General features: G+C 44.3%; 1 protein-coding gene across 6 annotated transcripts in view; it reads left to right on the top strand.

The window, feature by feature from the left end:
- KDM2B (lysine demethylase 2B) overlaps positions 1 to 22,389 on the top strand; it is a 218,450-nt gene that overhangs the window by 41,343 nt on the left and 154,718 nt on the right. For all 6 annotated transcript variants that reach the window (XM_089775275.1, XM_075898615.2, XM_006135978.5 and 3 more), the window contains 2 exons: positions 17,230 to 17,408; positions 19,980 to 20,086. In XM_089775275.1, coding sequence (XP_089631401.1) covers positions 17,230 to 17,408; positions 19,980 to 20,086 — 286 coding nt within the window. The remainder of the gene's footprint in view (positions 1 to 17,229; positions 17,409 to 19,979; positions 20,087 to 22,389) is intronic.

Genomic DNA, 22,389 nt, shown 5'->3' with positions numbered 1-22,389 from the left:
GAGATGGTGGATCAAGGAGAGGAGACATGGCAGCAGAGAGAAAAGGTAAAGGTTTTTAAAATATTTATTAATAACTTGATATGCTGCCCATGGCCAGTTTGTTTGTGCCCCGCAGTATAGTTTGGGTTTATGTGGGGATCAACATGTGGCCGGCGAGTGGGAGCCAAAACAAAAAAGTAGTCAGTGTAATGATCTTCTGTTGATATGTGTTTTAGTAGTTAAATTCTTGGACTGTCATTGCTAATGAAAAATGCTATCACATGAGTAGAAATGGGGTAAATATTGCATTTTATTAGTATCAGCAGAACTGACTTAAATGGGGCCTGTGTGTTGTGTAGTCTTGCTTTAATCTTTGTATTCATGCTGGTCAGTGTGAGAGAAGCTATTTGTATATATTTGCTTGCATATGCAACCACACTTCAGTTGAGGCCCTCAGCGTGTTCTGTAAGTATCAGTGTGGCCCCTGGGGCTTCCAAAGTTGACTTGCCCTAGCTCATCCCTGACAGGTGTCTGTCTAACCTGGTCTTAAATATCTCCAGTGATGGAGATTCCACAATCTCACTAGGCAATTTATTCCAGTGTTTAACCACCCTGACAGGCAGGAAGTTTTTCCTAATGTCCAATTTAACCTCCCTTGCTGCAATTTAAGCCCATTGCTTCTCATCCTAACCTCCGAGGCCAAGCAGAACAATTTTTCTTCCTCCTCCTTTTGATACTCTTTTAGATACTTGAAAGCTGCTCTCCTGTCCCTTTTCGGTCTTCTCTTTTCCAAGGTAAACAAGGCCAATTTCTTCAGGCTTGCCTCGTATCTCATATTCTCTAGACCTTTCATCATTTGTGTTGATCTTCTCTGGACTTTCTCCAGTTTTTCCACATTTCCTGAAATGTAGCGCCCGGAACTGGACATGATACTCCAGCTGGGGCCTCATGTAGATGGCTCATTCCCTGCCTAGGGGATGTGAGACTGGGCAGGTTAATTTCCAGTCCTTCTGTTTATTCTTTTCCTAAGCCAGAAGGGCACGGTAGTTCTGATGGGGGCTCTGCAGGAAGGCAGCCCGCACTGCCCCCTGCTTGAAACCTTGTGCAGGTGTTAAACAGCTGTCCAGCCCACCCTAGAGGTGACTACATTTCAGTGTGCCTGAAGCAACACTGCACCAGCAATGGACAGGAGAATGGTCCCAGGCATGGCTTGCTCATGACTGCTTCAGTCCCGTTGATGGGCCTCAGCCTCTTGCCTTCCACTCCCCTGCTTTGCAATGGGGCTGTAGACTCTGGGGGAGAGGGGTGGAGGCAGGCAGAGGTGTCTCCCTGCAGCAGACGTAGACACGTCTCTGTATTAATCATTCTCTCATTGAAGTTTTTAGCTTTGTAGTGAGTCCTTTTACATGGAAACTGTATTACGTCTTGATAGAATAGTCCCTAGGACAAGTGAGGCAGAGACTGTCCCTGTGGGGTGAATGAGGTGGGAATGGATAAGGTGGAAGGTGAGCACCTCTGGGCAGTTGCAAAGGTTGGATCAATGAGCCCTGGGAAGTGGGCCCATTGAAAGGACACTGGACCTATGGATGCCTTGGGGGTCTGCAGCAGGGGCCTGCTTTAGGAAGCCCCCTCTTTGGAGGTGAATGTGGCAGCATTAAGACACCACCCAGAAGCAGGCGCGACAGACACTAACTGCAGAGTCATAGTGAGTCACATCTAACTGAAAGTCACAGAAGATGGAAACAGGTTTTATTTCTGGTGGTGTAGAGTCTATTTAGGAGTCCTCAGTTAGTCTGACAGTTTAAAAGGCAGAGCTGACTAGAATCAATTGAGAGTCCTTGTCTTGTCTCAGTGATTGCTTGAGCAAAAATCATTGATAAAATCTTGTGTAGACTGACCTTGCACTCAACATGCAGGCAGTGTGTTGAAGGGCAGTGCAAAGGAGGCAGTGCTGGTTAGGTACCATATTACCTAGTGAAATCATTAGTGCTCTGGAATTTGACCAGAGAACTGACACTTTCTTAACAAAGACTCCATTCTTGCTATTTAAAAAGTAAATCAATGTAACAGAAAACTGCAACACTCTCTAGTAACTTTTAAAAAATAAAACTTTAAACTTTATTGAAAAAATTGGATTGTTTGCAATTGAAAATATTTGACCTACACTTAAGGCAACTGGTTTATTTTTGTGTAAAATTGTGCATAATAAAGGATGGCATTTTTTTGTGAAAATGTTCAACTATATTGATATACATTTTGATCAGTCTACTTCTGATGTGATATTTGTGTGTGGTTGCGGTTTGTTGTGTAGGTGGTTTGTTTGTTTTTGCTCAACAAAAAATCCTGGGGTCGGGCATAATAAAGGATGGCATTTTTTTGTGAAAATGTTCAACTATATTGATATACATTTTGATCAGTCTACTTCTGATGTGATATTTGTGTGTGGTTGCGGTTTGTTGTGTAGGTGGTTTGTTTGTTTTTGCTCAACAAAAAATCCTGGGGTCGGGAGGTGGGGCCCGCCAAAACGGTTGGAATTGGGCTCTGCACTTCCTAAAGCCGGCCCTGATCCTGTGCGTCCATAATTTCAGCTGAAGTCAGTGAGAGCTGCCAGAAACTGTGCTCCTGAAAATGAGGTCCTAAATGGCTAGTCTTGGCTTTGGTTATTCAAGGTGCTCTGTTAATTTTTAGATTTTATAATGCCGCTCATTACTGTACTCTCTTGTCACTTTCTCCATAAAATCATTAGCAATAATGAAATCCCTTTTGGATAACAGAGAGTCTCTGGCTCTCTGTCTTTTCAGGATAAAAGCTCTGCTTGGGGTATTTACAGCTCTCTTTTCCTCTGTGTGTGTGTATGGATGACTGTGCAAGTGTTATGTTTTATTGGTTATGGTGAAAGAGCTTTTTTCAGCATTTCTTACTGGTGAGACTCTGCATTTGCCTGTTCTCTTTTGGAAGTTTTGTCCCATAGCCAGATCCTCTTGACTGGGAATCCTTTGTTCCTTTCTCTCTCTCATTTCATTGTGGCCTTTATGATCTGCATTATCCCTTAGGGCTGCAGCTGTCTGAGCAATTCAGAGATTGAAATTTTCAGGCAGGGCCAGAAATAGAAGACTGTTACCCTTCCTCCTTGGCATGGGCTTACACTGCAAAACCATCCTTCCTCCTCGAAAAGAAGTATTTGTAATACCAGGAGGTTATAATTGGTGCAGAAAGAAATACTAAGATATAGTGATTAAATGATTCATTACGAATCTGAAACATCTTCAGTTTTTAAATAAAAACAATGGGGAATCCTGTGGCATATTAAAAACTAGCAAATCAATCTGGGTATAAGTTTTCATGGACTGGAAACTACTTTGTTAGATACTTGTGCCCAAATTAATGTATTAGTCTTTAAGGTGTCATGGGATTTGTCCTTATTAAAACAGACTAACATGGCTACCCTTTTAAATTTTTTTAAATAGTTTCTAGTTTAGCTAGAGATAAGATTTTCAACTTACTCCTAGATATTCATTAATGTGCATCATGGTTCTAAATGCTAATTGCTGATACCCTCTGTAAGGATTTGAAGTCTCTCACCCTTACATTTTATGGAAACATTCTCTTTACTCCACATCTCCATCATTCCAGATACAATCAGTTTTTTTTCTTAAATATGTGCAAGGGTGTGAAGGGTAAAGTGTGCATTATGGGTTGTGTTAGAAGCATCAAACCAGTAGATGTATATTTGCTTGGTGACTCAACTGAGGCCCTTGGATGACCATTATATACGAACAATAGCTACCAAAGGAGAGAAAGAAAAAGGTAAAATTCAGGCTTCCTTTTTTTTCTAATTTGTGCTGGCATGGAAATGCCATAGTCTACTTTTAAGACTTTTGAGAAGATTTTGTTATTATTAAAAAGATTAATATTAATTTTATATGACAATCATCCTAGTACAAGTGTTTTTAACACAAAATTTTAAGAAGCCCTCCAAACCAGTCACCTAGAACTGAAGTAGCACTTACTCTCAAAACAAAAACTAGTTTGAACTTGACTTTGAAAGCCTACTTATAAATTTGTAGTCCTAGAAAAACCCTATTGGAGTAATGGATGAGAGCTAACCAGTGAAAATGACAATTTTGTTTTCATTAGTCAATGTCTGTGAAATGCAGAAATCAGGCAGACAACATATATAGTGAGCACGCAGTAGCTAAGACATTTAAAATTCTATCCTCATTAATACTATCTCATGTAGCGCAGGGTAGAGATATCAGTAGAATATGATTTTAAAACTGATGGGTCCCTTTAAGTAGAGATATACATACTCAAATATACAGATCTTTTACTCTTTTAAGGAAAAAAAAGAATTCATTTTTTTTCTGTGAGTTCTTAGAATTCCAGGACAGGTGGATTTTGCAGCCCTCAAAGTTTAAGAATGATCAGTGACCGCTCAGGTTAATAGTGTTGTGAAGGAAGTCTTCTAAAGCAGTGTGTTTCAACCTTTTTTTTTTTTTATAAAGTACCCCTTGTAAAAAAAACTTATAAGTATCCCCAGTATCTACAGTTTTCAGACACACAATTTTTTTCTACCATTGTAACTCATTTGTTTAAACAACTTAATTGTAGCCGGATGGGCGATGCAATTTTTTAGTATAAAAAGTACAAAAATAATAAAGTTCTGGAAAAAATTAAAACAAAAATTCAGTTTTTTCCAAATTTCAGTTGTGTTGATGTACCCCCCAGACTTCTCTCAAGGACTCCTAAGGGTACTTGTACCACTGGTTGAGAAACACTGTTCTAAAGGACTGCTGTTCTCTCGGAACCCTCTTGTGTTTTAGCTGCAGAACTGTATACCAGTTTATAAAGTCTGAATGTTTTACTGGCTTCAGTCCAAACCCAGAGGTGATTTGGGAAACATTGATAGTGTTTCCTTCTCACTTATTCCAGTATGTTTGTTAGCTCTGTGGGGCAGGAACTTTATCTTCCTATGAATTAAGAAGGTGCATGCTACGTACTTTTACATGCTACATCTCCACGAGAAGGAAAGAAGCTTTCTATGCAAAGGCCCTTTCTTCTACAGACTATCCATGTAGTTGTAGTGGCATTGTGGGGGCTGAAAACTGAAATTAGGTGGAAACAGTGATAGAGATGTAGCCGTGTTAGTCTGGTGTAGCTGAAACAAAAAACAGGACTATGTAGCACTTTAAAGATTAACAAGATGAGCTTTTGTGGGCCAGACCCACGTCCTCAGATTTTCTTCCACATATTGATCTGAGGACGTGGGTCTGGCCCACGAAAGCTCATCACCTAATAAACCATCTTGTTAGTCTTTAAAGTGCTACATAGTTCTGTCTTTTGGGTGGAAACAGACCTTTGACAGAAGAAGGATAATGAGAAAAAGCAAAGAATTGCAAAGAAGATAGTTGATGTCTTTGAAATATTTCTTTTCTAATGAAAACTTAAACTGCACCGTCAGGTTGGGAAAAGGCTGAAGCAATACATTATTATTGTTGGAAACATTATGGAGAGATTTGTAAAAGCTCCATGTTAAAACTCTATTATCCTTTGTTCTTTAATGCCCCCTGGTGGATTTGTTACTGCTAGATACATTTCATTTGTTACTGGATTGCTGAAATCAGGAAGTGTGGATCCCAGTGCTGATCCCTGGATTTGAGTAAGGACCTTTGGATAGCAATGCCAGGACCCACAGTAGAACACTCCTTGATCCCCCACTGATGTACAAGCCACACACATGTGGACATGGTCTGCCTAATGTTTGGGTGGTGCTGCCTCTGGGAGAGAATTTGGATCTAGGAACAGTTGTGGGATGCAGGTTCTGGGAGGGAATTTTGTGTGCCAGCTCTGGGCTGGGTTTAGGTGATTTGGGTGCAAGAGGGGATATAACGTGAGGATTCTGGGACATAGATGGCAAGTTATGTGTGTTTCTGGCTTGGGACTGGGCTCCATCAAGACTTGCTGTCTGCCTGTGCTACCTGACCTGTGCCTCTCCTGGCCCCCTGCCACCTCATGTACACCCCCTGCACCTCCCTCCGGCCCCTCCTGCTCCTCCCTGGTGATTTAAAATGCCTGGAGCGCTTGCCAGTGAAGTTATAACAGCTTCTGGCTGCTTTCTCACCCCAGCTGTCGACATGTCACTCACCCCCTATGGCTGGGAGGAGGGGGGACAAGAATGCACCTGCCAACAGCTGGGGTAAACAAGCAGCTGAAGCCGTTCTAATCCCACTGTCCTGACAGTGGTGGCAGTGGCAGGACAACGGGGTGTTTTAAGTTATCCAGGGGCAGCAGGTGGAGTTGGGGGAATCCACAGAACAGCAGGGGGGCTGAAAGAGGGTGCAGGGGCAGAAGCTGTTAAGCTGGCTCCCCTACATACTGACTCCCACCTGCTGCCCTGTGCTGCTGCCTCTGTATCAGAGCAAGCAGCATGGGACCGCACGCCGCTCCCCAGGAATGATGCACACAGGAAGCCAGCTTTTAAGCCAGTTTCCTACATATACCAGGAGCCTGCGTGTAGCCATGAATGTTAACTGACAAGCCTAAACTCATCAATTAATTGTTTATATTTTTGCATCTCTAATATATGTAGTCCCCTCATGACTATCTCCCTCTCATAAATTGTTATAACATATCGTGAAGAAACACAGAAACTATGTCTACTCTGCAAGGCTTTTGGGGAAAAAACTGCCGTTTTTGTGCAAAAACTTGTGGAGTGTCTACACCTCAAATGTGCTTTTGTGCAAGTACATCAGCAGAACAGAGGGCTTTTGCCGGCGTAGGTAAACCTCCTTCTATGAGGCATAACTCCCTTTTGCACTACAGTTATTGTGCAAAAAGGCAAGTGTGGATGCTCAAGAGGGCTTTCTTGCACAAGAGCGTCTATGCAGTGTGGACACTCTCTTCTGCAAAAGCACATCACTTTTGAATGCGCTTTGAGGTATGGATGTGCTCTTGCGCAAGAAGTTATTGCACAAACACTCTTGCACAAAAGGCTTCTTGCGCAAGAAGCCTGCAGTGTAGACGTAACCAGAGTAGAGGTACAGGTAGAGGAGAGTTTTGCTGAATGACTTGGAGCTCATTCAGAGGTCTTTGGAGCCTTTCTCTGGAATTAATGTAGGAAATATCATTCACAAAATGTGCTTTGTAGAAGTATTTTCTGCACCAAGGGAAGCACCTGCAATTAGTAGTAGTGTCATAAAGTGCAGCTCTTCCCCTGGCAGTTGTGAATAACAGTTTGCCTACTGTTTCCCTGTTGAAAGTGTGTATTATCAACAGGCAGTGTTTAGGATAGGGGTGGGCAATAATTTTTAAAGGGGGACCACTTCAAAATTTCAACTGGTGCTGACTGTGGTGATGCTCTTCAGGTGGGCATGACTCTGGCAAAAGGGGTGGGGCAAGGAGAATTCTTGTGTTCCCCTGCCCATAGACCTGGGAATAGGGTAGCACATGAAGTCTTTGCCCCCCACCCCTGGTGCCTAGAGAGAATTAAAACAGTGGCTTGTCAGGCCTGTCAGGCCCTGGGAATGTGGGGAGTGTGCAAAGTCTCTTGCCCCCTGCCCTGCCAGAGGCACACAGCAGCTAGAGAGAACCATGGGTGGTTTTAAAACATCCACTGGTTCCCTATGATGCCATGTGCCTCTGGCTTTGCACACTCTCCTACCCCAAGACCAATCAGGGCCTGGGGGCAGGGGAGTGCCCCCAAGTCTCTTGTCTCTTGCTTCTGCCCTGCTAGGTGTGTGAGGTGGCTAGAGACAACCTCCAGCTGGAAGAGACTTTTTGCACTCCCCTGTCCCCAGGTCTCAATTGGCCTGGTGTTGGGGGAGTGGTTGCAAGATGGATCCCCCTGCTTGGCAGGCTGGATCAGGGAGTAAGAGAAAGTTTTTAAAGCATGATAGCATTTCCTCTCTCTGCACTTCATCTTCCCCACCTGTATGTAATGGGAATAAAGATACCTATTTGAGAGTAGTATTATATTTAATTTATTCATGTTTGTGCAGTGTGCCTTTTGGCTGCTGTTTGTCCATGTTTGTTTTAGAGTCCCTGTAATATGGATTATACCAGCACTGTGGATCAGAAAAACCACAACAGATTATCTGTGTCCATAACATCATCCGTGACTCCCATTTTTGTTTTCTGGTTCACATTTCTACAGCTAAACTCTTTTCTCTCTCTTTTTTTTTTTTTGTTTTCTGTTGTTGCTCATGGGTGGTAAAGAGCTTGTTCCTCAGTTACTCTCCCCACTCCTCAGAGGATTAGCTTTTATTCTATGAATAAGCAGTTTCACATGTACAAGAGATATTTTTTTCTATGAAGTAAAATGCCTTCCCGTGCAGCCTCAGCATCACGGTAGCTCTTTGCTTCTGAATCAATGCCAAGCCTGCTGCAGGAAAAAACCCAACCCTTCCTTTTAACACAGTAACACACAGGCTTGCCCAGACATAGATATTATGGGCAATTTTCCAGGAGCCTCAGAGGCTATATAATGTACTAAATTGCAGGCAGCTTCCCCAATAGGTAATAGAATCTATAATCTTTGCAGACTACAGTTCCCAGCATGCAGTGCTCTACGTGGAGCTGAGTGGTGTGATGAAGCAGTCCACACGTGTGCAGCCCACTCTGCCTTATTAATTATGGGTACATCTACACAATAGTTCAATACCCGCAGTTGGCTTGCAGCAGCCGAATCAGGTTTGTAGGGCTTGGGCTTCAGGGCTGTAAAATTGCTCTGTTGATAATAGGGCTTGGGTTGGATCCTGAACTCTGAAATTCTCTCCGCAGGCAGGGTTCCAGAGCCCAAACATTTACACTGCAGCTTTTAGTTCCACAGCCTGAGCCCTGTGAGTTTGAGTTAATTAACCTAGCCTAGCCATGGCCATTGTGCAGACCTTTTATTCCAGTGTAGATGTCCCTTATTAGGGTGGTTATGGCCCACACTGTAGAGCATTATGGTCTGCAATTGTCTAGCAGGCTGGACTTTGGGTGCCCGTGCCTTAACTTGTGCTAGCTAATACCTGAGAGTTGGCTAATTTCTAGGGACTTGAATGGCACTGGAGAATCTGTAACAGTGACATGGTGTTTTGTGGACTGTGGAGATGATCAGGGTTAGGATCATAGAACCATAGTGGTGGAAGAGACGTCAGGGGGTGATCAAGTCCAGCCCCCTGCCCAAGGCAGGACCATTCCCAACTAAATCAACCCAGCCAGGGTTGTCAAGCTGAGGTCTAGGTTGTCAAGCCGAGACTTAAAAACCTCTAGGGATGGAGATTCCACCACCTCCCTAGGTAACCCATTCCAGTGCTTCACTACCCTTCTAGGGAAAGTTTTTTCTTATGTCCAACCTAGATCTCTCCCATTGTAACTTGAGACCATTGCTCCTTGTTCTGACATACGTCACTACTGAGAACTGCTTTTCTGCATCCTCTTTGGAAGCTCCCTTCAGGAAATTGAAGTCTGCTATCAAATCCCCCCTCACTCTTTTCTTCTGCAGACTAAACAAACCCAAATCCCTCAGTCTCTCCTCATAGGTCATGCGTGCCAGCTCCCTAACCATTTTGGTTGCCCTCTGCTGGACCCTCTCCAACGCGTCCACTTCCTTTCTATAGTGGGGGGCCCAGAACTGGACACAATACTCCAGGGCAGTGTCTACATTGCACCCCTTTTCCGGAAAAGGGATGCAGATTAGACCAGTCGGAATTGCAAATCCGCGGGGGATTTAAATATCCCCCGCGACATTTGCATTTACATGGCTGCCGCTTTTTTCCGGCTTGGGGATAAGCCGGAGAAAAGCGCCAGTCTAGACGCGATTCTCCGGAAAATAAACCCTTTTCCAGAGGATTTCTTATTCCTACTTTCAAGTAGGAATAAAAGATCCTCCGGAAAAGGGTTTATTTTCTGGAGAATCGCGTCTAGACTGGCGCTTTTCTCCGGCTTATCCCCAAGCCGGAAAAAAGCGGCAGCCATGTAAATGCAAATGTCGCGGGGGATATTTAAATCCCGGGCGGATTTGCAATTGTGATGTGTCTCATTAGCATCCCTTTTCCGGAAAAGGATGCCAATGTAGACACAGCCCAAGTGTGGCCTCACCAGAGCCAAATAAAGGGGAATAATCACTTCTCTGGACCTGCTAACAGTGCTCCACATAATGCACCCTAATATGCCATTCACCTTCTTGGCTACAAGGGCACACTGTTGACTCATATCCAGTTTCTCATCCACTGTAATCCCCAGGTCCTTTTTTGCAGATCGGCTATTTAGCCATTCAGTCCCCAGCCTGTAACAATGCTTGGGATTCTTCCATCCCCAGTTCAGACTCTGCACTTGTCCTTGTTGAACCTCATCAGATTTCTTCTGGCCCAATCCTCTAATCCCATAGTCACCAACAGGTTGATCACGATCGACTGGTTGATCACGAGGCCTCAACCAGTCGATCGCAAGGTGTCCTGTCTGCCCCACCCCCATTTCCCTCCCACCCCCGACAAGCTCCACTACCTACCTCAAGTGAAAATGGAGGTAGTGTAGGCTTCCCGGGGATGGACAGAAGTGCTGCAGCTTAGCGCCACTTCCAGCGATTTCGGAAGTAGTGCTAGCTGCTCTGCCGGGTGTACAGCGGGAGGGAGCATCGGCTCCCTGCACCACACAGGAGGAGTGAGTCAGCCCCAGGGGAGGCGCGCGTACGCAGGGCGGTCGGCCCTGGGGCAGGCGTGTGTGGGGCTTCTCTGCGCCAGGGGGTCGGCCTCGGGGCAGGCATGTGCAGGGTTTTCCGACCCCAGGGTAGGCGCACGCGGGGTTTTCCTGCAGCGGGGGGGTCGGTCCTGGGGCAGGCACGCGCTGGTTTCCCTCTGGGGTGGGAGGGAATTCTGGGAGGAGGCAGATGCAGCGGACTTTCTGCCTCCACTGGCACCCCACTCCCCAGCCCCCACTCCTCAGCCACAGAACTCTGTCCCCACTCCCTGGTCCCCAGCCACAGAACTCTGTCCCCACTCCTCTCCCCACTCCCTGAATGCTGTCCCTATTCCCCTGTCCCCAGCCACAGAATTCTGTTCCCACTCTCCTGGCCCCAGCGACAGAGCTCTGTCCCTATTCCTGTGCCCACTGGCACCCTGTCCCTAGCTGCAGAAACCTGTCCTCAGCTGCACTCTGTCCCCTGCTGCAGAAGCCTGTCCTCTGCCCTCCCAGCACCCTGTTCTCTCTTCCCTGCCCCCCGCCGCAGAACTCTGTCCCCACAAAATGTATAAGTATAAATGCTTCATTTTAAATTTAAATAGCATGAATAAAAAACAGACCATTTATTTCATAACTGTAAATACGTGGTTTTAATTTTATACATCGCATAAGTTAAAAATAAACTGTTTATCAGAGTGTGTAAGTAAAGGCTGGGGATAGCAAGTGATGGACAGGAGGAGAATGGAAGGGGCGGGGCGGAAGATATTCACCTGTTCGGAGGTTTAAAAAGTGATCTTTGGTGTAAAAAGGTTGGAGACCACTGCTCTAATCTGTCTAGGTCACTCTGGACCCTATCACTGCCCTCCAGTGTATCTACCTCTCCTCTTAGCATAGTGTCATCTGTGAACTTGATGAGGGTGCAGTCCATCCCCTCATCTAGGTCATTAATAAGAATGTTGAACAAAACTGATCCCAGAATAGATCCTTGGGGTACTCCTTTAGAAACCGACTGCCAACCTGACATCAAGCCGTTGATCAGTACCCATTGGGCCTGAGAGTCTAGCCAGCGTTCTACAGTCCATTTATCTAATCCATACTCCTTAACTTGCTGGCAAGAATATTGTGGGAGACCGTATCAAAAGCTTTGCTAAACTCAAGGTATATCACACCCACTGACTTTCTCATATCCACAGAGCCAGTTACCTCATCATAGAAGCTAATCAGATTGGTCAGGCATGACTTGTCCTTTGTGAATCCATGTGGACTATTCCTGATCGCTTTCCCCTCTTCCAAGTGCCTCAAAATGGATTTCTTGAGGATCCCTTCCATGATTTTTCCGGGGACTGAAGTAAGGCTGACTGGACTGTAGTTCCCTGGATTGTCCTTCTTCCCTTTTTTAAAGATGGGCACTACCATTTGCCTTTTTCCAATCATCTGGGATCTCTCCCAATATCCACGAGTTTTCAAAGATAATGGCCAAAGGCTCCGCAATGACATTTGCCAACTCCCTCGGTACCCTCGGATGCATTAAATCCAGACGCATGGATTTGTGTATGTCCAGCTTTTCTAAATAGTTCCTAACTTGTTCTTTCCCTACCAGGGGCTAGGCATCTCCTTCCCATACTGCGTAGCCTAGTGCATTTGTCTGGGAGCTGACCTTATCTGTGAAGACAGAGGCAAAGAAAGCATCGAGTACTTCAGCTTTTCCCACATCATCTGTCACTAGTTTACCTCCCTCATTCAGTAAGGGCTCCACACCCTCTCTGATCACCCTCTTATTGCTAACATGCCTGTAGAAACCTTTCTTGTTACCCTTCACATCCCTTGCTAGCTGCAATTCCAATTGCACTTTTGCCTTCCTGATAACTCCCCTGCATTCTCGAGCAATATACAGGCAGTCCCCGGGTTACGTACAAGATAGGGACTGGAGGTTTGTTCTTAAGTTGAATTTGTATGTAAGTCGGAACTGGTACATATTGTAGGGGAAACTCTAGCCAAACATTTCTCCAGAGATCAGTTTTATTCTCCCACACCTCACTCCTTCAGTCCTTTATTCTCAAGCTGAGGTGTCTGCTTAGAAAAGCCGCTCTGCGTCTCCCTGGTCTGCTGGGGGCGCGGGGGAGGGGGGGCGCTAGCTTCGCGTCTCCCTGGTCTGCTGGGGGAAAGCAGCTAGTGTGGGGTTGTCTCACCCCATTTGTAAGTCGGATCCATGTAACCCGGGGACTGCCTGTATTTATACTCCTCCCTAGTCATCTGTCCAAGTTTCCACTTCTTGTAAGCTCCCTTTTTGTGTTTAAGCTCACAAACAATGTCACGGTAAGCCAATGTGGCCGCCTACCATATTTGCTTTTCTTGCTGAGCATTGGAATGATTGGGATGAAGTAAATCCTGTCTTGACCTGCTACTTCACACCTGGAATCTGTCTCTGCTGCTTTCCAGCACAGTTGACCTGTCTCCCCTTGCTATTGATTTCTAACTCCCTTCCCTTTCCTCTAAACAGTAACCAGTGGTGGAATTTTTTACCGGTTATATGTTGATCACTAAAATGTAAATGGGGAGGGAGGGGGGCAGGTGGAAGCCGGTGGTTACAAGGAGCAGCAGTGAGTGGGCAGGAAGCTCCACAGGAGCCAGCACATGCAGAGATCCAGCTTATAAGGTGGCTTTCCAAGGGTACCAGCTTCCCCCACCTACCTCTGCTAATACAGAGGCAGCAAGGGGAGGGTATGTGTATCCATTAGGATTAACCAATTAGCCCAGACTTATTGGTTGATCATGTAAGTGGGTACATACTAACATCTCTAGTCTTATCATGAGGTAGGAGTTAGAATAGACATGAAGCCCAAGCAGCGAGCAGGTATGGGGAGCATGATGTCACTAGCCCATATAGGGGAGGGTGCAGTGTTCTTGCACGCTGTGGTGATTTGGGGGAGGGAGGCGGGACTCCATTCAGGGAAGGAGGTGGATAGGTATTAAAGAATGTATTCTTACTCTCCATATCTCAGTTCAGAATGGTGAACATTTGGATTCTGATCTTGACTGTTTAGACAGTTGATCTAAAAATAGCTGAGCCATCCTGAGAGTACTTTTCTTTTGGCCTGGGCCTGGCATTACTATCAAAGTTACAAACAGTCCCAGGAGAGTTAGCTCCTCAGTCCACATTATCATTCCTGATACAGCTCAGAGACATAGCCTTTTCCTTAAGGGCTGCCAGACTCCATTAGGGATATTCAGGGCTAGTCGACTATCCGATAAGCAAATGCTTATTGGATAGTCAGTGGACTAGTCAATTCCCTCCCCCATCTTGCTGCCTCTATCAGATAAAGGCAGCTAAGGGGGGGGGGGGGGAGGGAGAGAGAGGGTACTTGGAAGTGGTAGTGCTGCACAGCTGATCCCAGCATCAGCTGTGCCCTGCTGCCACTTTGAAACGCCGAAGTGGTGTTCAAAGGGGCAGCACCTCGCATCTGAGCCCAGGATCAGCTGCGCAGTGCTGCACGTGTGGAGCCCATGCTTAGCTAGGAACTCCCCAGCAGATCTTGGGCACCTGTGTGGCGATTTCCGTGGAATCCAGAATAAGCTGGGGAGTCCCCAGTTTACCCCGGGTTCTGGGAAGATGCTGTGCGGAACCTGGGATCAGTTGGGGAGTCCCCAGCTGACTGCACGTTCTGTGGAAATGCCATGCTGAGGGACTCTTGTGCATTTCAAAGCTAGCATCCACCCGCCCGTGCAGCTTTTGGGAAGTTTTGCCAATGTAGTCATGGGACAGAAGAGAATTGTGCAAGGATGACTGGGTGCAAAGGCTCCACTTTGCAAAGTTCAGCTTTCTCTGTCCTGTGATGTCATGTATATTCCATAGTTTTAATGCCTTTAAAAAAAAAGTCAACAAATCTCATTGGCCTGTCCACTATCTCTAAAAGAAGCATAAAACCTAGACAGCATTATACTATTGTCATAACCACAACTGGTTAAACGATTAACTCTAACATCCCTAGCTGCTGTTGTGTGTATTCACAAGGAGTGTTTGTGTCAAGTGCACAGGATGGTTTACCCTGAAGAGGCATCCATATGTGTAATCTGTCTGATCCTCTGGTATTTGTAAAACTGCAAGAATCACCAAATCAATGGGAAATATGATGATTTCTTAGAAGACAGATTGCTGTGGAACATAAAGAAGACCTGTTTAGGATTGTTGGTGACATTGATGGAGCAACTGCAGATGATGGAGTGATGTTTCTGGATCCAAGAAATGTACACTAACTGTCAGGAATGTGTCATAATGGGATAATAAGCAGTGGATACAGAACTTTCAGATGTTCATGGCCATATTCTTGGATCTGTGTGCGCAGAGCTTTACTCAATCCTGGGACACCAAAATGAGAGCTGTGTTCACAATATGGAGAAGTGAAAGGCGATTGCAAGATGAATCCTGAACTGTGGTGGAGCGATAGATGACATGCATGTTCTTGTTTTGTCACAGTTGTTCTGTGCCACAGATTACAGCAACAAGAAGAGCTATTTTTCTATGAGTATGCAAGCTTTGATGGATCAATTCACAAGAGATCTTTATTGACATCAGTGTTGGCTGGTCAGGGAAGATTCATGATGCTCACATCTTTAAGAACACCAGACTGTTCAGAAAACTGCAAGCAGGGACTTTTTCCCAACAGGAAACTATTAGTATTAGTGATGCTGAAGTGCCAATAGTGATTCTGGGAGACACAGTCTACATCTAGTCCCTCTGGGTCATGAAGCCATACTCTAGCCATCTCAACAGTCCAAAGAAAGATTTAACTATCAGCTCAACAGGTGCAGAATGGCACTTAAATGTGCGTTTAGTAGATTGACGGAACACTGGCCTTGTTTATACACAAGATAGGATCTCAGTGTAAAACATCCAAAATGGTTATAGCTGCCAGATATGTGCTACATGAACTCTGTGAAGCAAAAGGGGAAAAGTTGCTGCTAGGATGGAAGTGGATCGGCTGTCTGCTTAGTTTGAACAGGCAGAATAAGGACTATTAGAATTACTATGCAGCTCAGGGAGACTTTGTAAGGGCACTTTAACAGTGAGTCACAGAAATGCATGGTGGTGTGCCATGCTTTTCCTAGCCTTGTTGTTCTGGAGCCTGTTAGGAATTGTATGTTGATCGGTTGTGTGTATTAGGGATGTTAATGGTTAACATTAAATTAACTTAACTTAAACGTGTGAGGCTTACCAGTTATAGTTAACCAGTGTGGAGTAGCTCCTGTCCATGGCAAGTGGAGAGGGGCCACTTTAGCCCAGCCGGTTAGCTAATTAAATGTTTAACTGGTTCACTAGTTAAACTGGATTTTACATCCCTAATATATATGACTGTAATACTGTTAATGCACTTATTTTGCAGTGCCTGCTGTACATTTGTAATTATTACACTGGGTTTGCCACTGATCCTGTGAATGGTAGCAAACTGTATAGTAGCAAGTAAGTGGATGCTTTCAGAATTGCTAGGCACTTTATAGCATATGTTGTAAACTAATAAAGATTAATTATTTTCAGATAATAAAATTGTATTCAGTAATAAAACCAATTAAAACAAAAATATATATAAATATGTTAAAAGCAAATAGATTAAAAAACTTAAAAAATTAATGGAAGAAAACCCAACATAACAAGGAGAAAGAACATCCATGTCCATTTTACCCATGCATACTGCAACTATAGCTTTCAAGGTCAGTATATCTGAAGTTGTCATTGCCCATAATGTCCCCTGGCGTGAAGAAGTAGGAATGTGAGGATGCAGCCCCCAGTGCCACATGGCATGTAGAGTATGCTGTAAGGAAGTGGTGTAATTTAAGTTTTCTATGGATTGGATAAGTAGGGAAGCCAAAGATTGTTGACCATATTGATTCATAAGAGTTTGCAGCTTGAAATTATTAACTGTGATTTGTAACTTATCCTTTAAATCAGCTTCTGTACCTAATGATAGCTAATGTAATGCCAATATTTAAAAAAGGCTCTAGAGCAAGGTTCTCTCAAAGGCGCACATCTATATGGGTGCACACCAAGAATTTGAGGCCCGCCTACCCTCCTCAGCAGGGCCATGTAGAGGCTGCCCAGCTTCTCTGGGGCAGCGGGTGTGGAGTGGCTATCCCACCTCAGGAGCATCTGGGTAGCCAGCACACGTCCCTAACCTTAACTTTAGCCCTTCCCCAGAGCTGGAGCTGTGGCCAAGGTGGGCCTTGTGGAGGGTGCTGCTCTGATGGCTGGAGCCTGGGCTTGAGCCGCCATATGTTGGGTGGCAGTAACAGTTCCAGCGGCTGGGCCCAGGTCTAAACCACTGCATGGTGGGCAGATGGGGAACTGAGGCACAAAAACATAAAATGATTTGGTCAAAATCACACAGGAACTCTGTGATGGAACAGAGATATGAAACTTAGTATTCCAAGTCTTTGGCTGGTGCTGTCTGCAACAATGTGGGATGATTTGGGTTTATATAGCCTGTTGCCAACCTCACAGTGATTCTCTAGGAACCTCATGTTGTGGTTTCCCTGGACTTATGAATTCAAAATAAAGCACAAGAAATATTCTTGAAGTGTTCTGTGTATTTGCAGGAAGCCGTCGGATTGTGGATGTGATGGATGTGAACACACAAAAAGGCATTGAGATGAGCATGTCTCAGTTTGTGAGATACTATGAAACACCAGAGGCTGAACGTAAAAAGCTCTACAATGTCATCAGCTTGGAGTTCAGTCACACAAAGCTGGAGAACATTGTCAAGCGCCCCAATGTGGTAAGGGTCCTGGTATTTTTTTTGTTTATTTCTAGCCTCTTCATAGTCACCTACCTGCTCTATAGAACTGCATGCTCTATACCGATAAGACAAAATCCAACAGCTGTGGTGCAGGGCCTGACATGGGGAAATGCTCAAATACTGGAAGTTCCATTAACTCCAGTGCTTAGGACATTTGGCTTTGTCCTGGCAAGTTGCTTCTGTTATTGACAGCAACACTGAAGCCTGGAGAAGAGTGTGGGCTTCAGAGGCTGAACTCCTGGCCCAAATGCAATTTCAAAACACTGTTTATACTGCCTAACCCAAGTCTGTCAACCCATCCTGAGAGGATTACTCCAAAATGTTGTGTAAACATGCCATAATTGACACTAAAATTACAGAATTAATTTGCTGGAAGTTAAGGATTATGTGAATGTTCTAGCATGCTCTCTCCGCACATAAAACAGAGGCTGTGGGTTCATACTGCAAATCAAGCGAATGCCCTTGCTAGCAATAGTTGGATGTAGGAGTTGTATCAGGACCTCATCTATCTGTGTACACCAATTCTGTATCACAGGAGTGGGCAATAATTTTTGACTGGGGGTCACTTCAGAAATGTTTTCAGTGGCCCCAGGCTACCCAGGAAGAGGTGGGGCCTCAAGCAGAAGGGTTGGGGCCAGGACATTTCCGGGCTTCCCTACCCACAGACCCTGATTGGTCTGGGGATGGGGGAGTGTGCAAAGTCTTTGCCCCTTCCAGAGAGACCCCACCAGCTGCTCTCAACAGCTGTCGGTTCTCTCTAGGCGCCCCTGCCCCTGATGGTGGGAGGAGACTTCACGTGCTCCTCCCTGCTTCTCCCAGGTCAATCAGGGCCTGGGGAGGGGGAGCATGTGAAGTCTCTCACTCCCTGCTCCCACCCTGCAAGGGAGCACTGCACTTAGAGTTAAAAACCAGCTGAGCAGCAGCTGGTGTTTGACTTACAGTGCTGAGCCCCTTGCAGGGTGGGAGGAGACTTTATGTACTCTCTCTGCCCCCAAACACTGATTGGTTGCGGGCTGGATCAAGTCGCTTGGCGGGCATTATCCGGCCCGTGGAGGCCCTTTTGCCCACTCCTATGGTATCACACATGGCCATGGTATTCATGAATTTGGTATATTTGCTATTTCTATGGGCTGCATTATCTTCCATTGGCTCCCTCTGAGGGTTGTGTATGCTATCTATAGTATCTGGTAGAGATGGGAAGTTCACTAGCACATTCAATTCTTGCAAAATTGGGTGTTGGGACTGCCTCTTTATTGGGAAGCTAGCCCTTCAGATCACACCATTGTAGAAGTTCTCTAGGGACACAGAGGCAGAGGGCTGGTTGGAACCAGTAGCATCCTTGCTGGTCCTTTGAAATGACCCTTTGATAAGGATGCTGAGTACAGTACTAACCTTGACTGGGATTGAGGGGACCTGGCTTCTCTGTGTTGGTCTCTCTAGCTTCCCTTACAGCAGCTCATCACCGAAGTGCTGAATGGCTCTAGAGGTGAATCTGTACTATTTTATGTCCCATGCCTCAATTAGATCTTGCAAAGACCTCTGATGCTTATTAATCCTCTTAGGCAGGTTAGAATGAGACTTTTAAAATTTCAAATTATTTTACATATTGCCTCTTTTGTAGTTGTATTCTGCTACACTGTGGTCAAACGTTATGCTACAACCTTGGCCTGGTGCTTGACCCTCTTTTGTCATTTTTCAAAACCTGGTTTGTGTGCCCTACCCATTTACTAGAGGTTAAATGGCCCAATGGATCATTACAGTTATCTAGTATGACCTTCTGCATAACACAGGTCAGAGAACAATGAACCATAGATTTATCCCTGCTTAACATGCTGTGCTGGGATTTGAACCCATTCTGTGTTGCACCCAGAGTAGCAATTATCTAAGTAGTCTACAAAGCTATTTTCATTTCTCTTCATATCCTCTTCCTTCATCTGTACCCACTTCACTCTTGCTCGCTGAATGGTTGGCTCCCAATATTTGCTCCTGCCCATGCTTTTGAAAATATTTGGCTTTTAGATAAGAAATTTGAAGAATTCTGTAGCCAAGTTATATCCAAGGAAATATTTGGTAGGCAGCAGTGTAATTGCTCACATTGGAATTTGGCCAGATCACCAGGATAATGTTCCTTGAAAACACACTATTAGAATAATTCCATTTTTGTAAGTTGTGGTTTTGACATCCATTATTGTAGTTTCTAGGATACAGTCTATGCATATGCAATTGAATATCATCCCTGTTGTGATCCCACACCAGCAATGACCCAATCCCGTAAGTGCACTCCGGTGCTATTGAGTCAGAATCATTAATTCAGTGGCAAAACTCTTTGAATTGAATGTTTGTAGGATTGAGTGGGGAGTTATGAATGCTCAACCTCTCACAGTTTGGGTTTTTGATCAAAACAGTGACAATTTTAAGGGAAATGTGACCACTCTGAGAATGTGCAAACTGACAGTCTACCATTGTTTCCAATCATTGTTCCATTTCTGACTGCTGCCATTACATCCCACAACATGTTTACTGACTAATTCTTGTTTCTGGGGATTTTAGGTGGACTTAGTTGATTGGGTAGATAATATGTGGCCACAGCATTTGAAGGAGAGGCAGACAGATGCCACGAATGCTCTTTCGGAGATGAAGTACCCAAAAGTGAAAAAGTAAGTTTATTTTAGTTTCTAAAAAGTTCTCATCTTGATCTCCCTGGTTAATTCCTGTTTGATCTCACATGCTTATAGCTAAGGAAGTATTGATTTCGTCAGTGAGTAAGGAGGAATCCTAGCTTGACTATTCTGCTTGACTTGTGTAATATTAGTTGACTTCTTCAGTTTTTAAGGAGGTTGATTTTGCATTTTAGAACTTTATAATGGATATTTCATGTTCTTAATGCTTGTTATTGATTTTATAACTATGGATACATTCTGTCCTTCATTCTAAAATACTACATCAAATGCTCAATGTAAAATTTAGGATTTACTAAATGTAAATAATAAAACTTTGAATTTTTCCTTTAGTTTTAGACATTAGTAGCCACTTGTCCAGCTCTGAGAAATGGCAGGCTAGCTCTGATCTGGAATACTGGTTTGTATGGGTAAAAGAACTGTGGTAATAAATCACTTCTTAGGACAGCAAACAGTTCAGAAGGAAGATTTGAGCCTTTCATCTCTAGACCAGTGGTTCTCAAAAGTGTGGTCTGTGACTGTTTTTCAGGTGGGCTGTTGGCTTGGGACCCTTCCCATGAGGTTGGAGCACCAAGACCCCACACCTTCACCCACTGCTGTACCTTTCTTCTCTCCTTCCGAGACCCTTCACCCCCACTCCACTCCTGCACCCTACCTCCCAGACAGACTCCCAGAGACCTCTTTTACCCAGCCTCCCACTATCTCCCACCCTCTGCCTGCTCCTGCACCCCACTTCCCGGTCAGATCCCGCACTCCCACTCCCTCCTGCACCCATTTTGTTATTATGGGTGGTTGGCTAGTGGTCCGTGGAAAGGTCTGCATTGAGCAGCATGGGCCATGGGCCGAAAAGTATGAGAACCATTACTTTAGACTGATGGTTCAAAACCATCCGAGATCATTAATGGCTAGAAGTTGTTACAAACTGACGGTGGCTTGGTGAAATAAGCTTATGCATCTCAATCCATTTCCTAATGGGTAGATGTCCCCATTGAAAACTCCAGCATTTCAGTTGATGCTAATTGACTTTCTTGCTGGCATTCTCAATATAGAAGCCAAGGATATAATAGGCTACAGAGACTGAACTTACTCACTTCAGAGGTCCTAGTTGAGGTATATTTGAGAAGTAGAATGGGAGAAGTTTGCATTGTCTCTGTCTGTCTTGTACCCATTATGTGAATAAGCTTACGACATTACTGCTTATTATTATATTGTCACTAAGAGGCAGGCAAATGGGGTAGGTGGTAACTAGCCAAAATGAAGTAAAATGAAGGAAGTCTCTCATGAGTGACTGGAATGAAGCTTTCACTCCAATGTTTGATAATTTACTCCAGTTTGGATGTTTTTGTTGAAGCTATTTTTCATGTAATGGTGGGGAAGAAATTATCTGGAACTTGAAAACACAGATATCAAATTTTGTAGGATTTAGTATGCTGAGCAAGACATAAGCTAGTTTTAGTAACAGAAACAGCTAATACAGCTGGTCCCTGACTTACTACCCTGTCAACTTACAACCATCCACACTTACGACCAAAGTGGTCATAAATGCGGTCCCGAGTTATGAATGGCGATCCATGCTTACGAACAGCGAGGTCGCCATGTAACTCTTTGGGATCCAGGTTACAAGCACTTAGAGTTATGGCCAAGTGTTTGGTCTGTAACTAGTTCGTAACTCGGGGACTGGCTGTAATGCTTACAGTGAATGAATATTACATTGAGCTCAACTTTTAAAATATGTTTTGTATTACTTGCCTATTTCTGTTTTATAGAGGCATGTTCTAAATGTTAAACATGATATAAGAGAGACAAGGTGGTTAAAGCAATATCTTGTATTGGATCACCTTTGGCAATACATAAAATCACTTATGAGCAAATTGTAAACTCTAGTAACTTATGTTAGGCACCTGAAGTCTCCTTTAAACATGTAATTAAATATGTCTCCATTTTTAAATGTGCCAAGCAGAGGAGACTCACATTTTATGTATTCACTTCCTAACTATACACTCAAGTTTTAAAACTGTGGTTGAGATTTTCAAATCAGTGTAAGAGGTTTAAATGCTTGTTCCATTTAAAAATGTTTTAAGTGGGAAAGTGTCTAAATCCCCTCTTTTCAGGGTGTCTGTGTTAGTTTGTATCTACAAAAACGAGGAGTAATGCATTAACCATCTGAGAGCCTTATTCATTTCTAAATTGATAGTGTTAAATTTGCAAATGAATTCCAGTTCAGATGTCTCCTATTTTAACCAGTTTTTTAAAATTCTTTTGTAGAAGGATAGCTACTTTCA

The sequence above is a fragment of the Pelodiscus sinensis genome, chromosome Z, assembly GCF_052426305.1.
Source record: "Pelodiscus sinensis isolate ZL-2025 chromosome Z, ASM5242630v1, whole genome shotgun sequence".
NCBI classification, from domain to species: domain Eukaryota; kingdom Metazoa; phylum Chordata; order Testudines; family Trionychidae; genus Pelodiscus; species Pelodiscus sinensis.
This window is presented reverse-complemented; position numbering and strand designations above follow the sequence as displayed.